General features: G+C 32.2%; 1 protein-coding gene across 1 annotated transcript in view; it reads left to right on the top strand.

Annotated features, from left to right (window-relative positions):
- Positions 1–1,372, top strand: part of Ddc (aromatic-L-amino-acid decarboxylase) — a 38,495-nt gene extending 37,123 nt beyond the window's left edge. Inside the window, exon 12 of the mRNA XM_071583072.1 lies at positions 248–1,372. Coding sequence (XP_071439173.1) covers positions 248–460 — 213 coding nt within the window. The 3' untranslated portion in view covers positions 461–1,372. The remainder of the gene's footprint in view (positions 1–247) is intronic.
- The last annotated feature ends 468 nt before the right edge of the window (positions 1,373–1,840 follow it).

A 1,840-nucleotide genomic window follows, 5' to 3' on the forward strand; every position in this document is an offset into this window, starting at 1 on the left:
GAATTTTGCCTAAAACTTTCACTGTACCCAGTTAGAGAAAACACTTACTTCTCTAAATTCCTATTTAATCAACTCTGATGAATAGCACATAAAAACTGTTGGTTCACACATCAAAACCTCTATTATAACCTGTTTCTATAACCTCATCTGAACTCTCAATAATTTCTGTTGAGGCTAGACCTCAGTAACTTCTGTGCCTCTAAGAATTTTAGGAATTTTTCTAAAACAATATACTATTCATTTTCAGGGGACAAATGAAAGGAATGAAGCACTTCTGAAGCGCATCAATGGAAATGGCAAAATTCACCTTGTGCCTTCAAAAGTCAGATCTGTATACTTCCTTCGCTTTGCTATATGTTCCCGCCATACAGAATCATCAGATGTCACTGCTTCCTGGAAGGAAATTCAGACAGTAGCCGACATTATGCTGGCTGAAGATGGCTCAATGCCAGGAAAGTAGACATACAGAGGAGCGCTTAAGTTGCTGAAGTTGAAGAATTCATTCAACTATCTTTCCAATGAATATCTTATATGTTAGCAATTTAGAAATCGACAATAACACCATCAAGGAACTCAGAGAATAAGGCTATAGTGTATATATAAAGAAATATACCCATGATAACACTAAAATATCTCCTGAAATCACAGCTGAAAGCATGAACTTAAAAAAATGACCAATTGTCTAGGTAAAATATATTCAAGCCTAGGTTTTAAATAAGTTTTGTGCTAGAGTACCTGCATATTTCATTTGCGAAAGAATATTTTAGTAAATAGGGACTTATTTTATGAATGCTTTATAATTTATTTTTTAAACAATTTGTAAATGCACATTTAGTGAGAAGTTTACAAGCATATACTATGAAGAGTAAACCATGTGATGATCAGAGGACCATTGGAATTGCGGACCAGAAGTATTTCATAAATTTTTACCAAATAATGAACCCAAATGATTAAAAATGGGTTGATGCTATCATAAATAATTTGCAAGTTATGACTAGTTGTATTATTGTAATATCTTTCAATTCACTCAGATTACATTAATTAGGAAATTATGTTATTGTGGTCTTTAATGTTAAATATAGAGAAATCACTATTACTGATGCAAGTTCTGTTGTGTGTATTATGTGTAGATAAGGTATCTTAACATGATTGGATGTAATTAATAGAATGTATACTGTAAATAGGTTCAGATTGAACATTTTAGTGCATATAATGCTGTAAATGTTTTGAAGCTTTGATATAATACAAAACATAGAGAGCACTTATTTAAACAATTTTTTTGCAAACAGCTTAAACTTTCATCAAAAAGTAAATGTTATCTGTTGGCAAATCAATCTTCTTGATGGATGTTAATGAAATGTATGTAAAGATATGTGAGATTAAATTCAATGCTGCATTATGTGTTAGTTTAATCAAGGTTACACTCCTTATATATTGGTCGCAATTTCAAGAAGAATTATGCATCATAAGATGCATTTAATCTGAAGCTGTAATATTTGCTGATTATTTTTTAACTGTATTTGCAGTTTTAATAGGCAAATTTCTTTTTTCCCTATATGCATACACGTAAATATTACATCTCCTTATATTGTATCCAGGACACTATTCTGCTACGGGATCAGCTCAGTGTGTCTATATTCTTTCAACTGACTTCTTTGAACTTCTCTTTTCAGCCTCTCTTAAAAGGACTTCAGCAGTCACTCAATATAATTATGCTCTTGATGCAGGTTTTGGATGGACAAAGACTGAACACAATACACCTCTTTAGCCTTATTAAGAAAATAACCTGACAACTAGCATCCTTCCCCGATCTAGGCTTGCCTAGAATTCCCCTCTCTAT

Source organism: Hetaerina americana, unplaced genomic scaffold, assembly GCF_022747635.1.
Source record: "Hetaerina americana unplaced genomic scaffold, ioHetAmer1.1.p SCAF_1, whole genome shotgun sequence".
NCBI classification, from domain to species: Eukaryota; Metazoa; Arthropoda; class Insecta; order Odonata; family Calopterygidae; genus Hetaerina; species Hetaerina americana.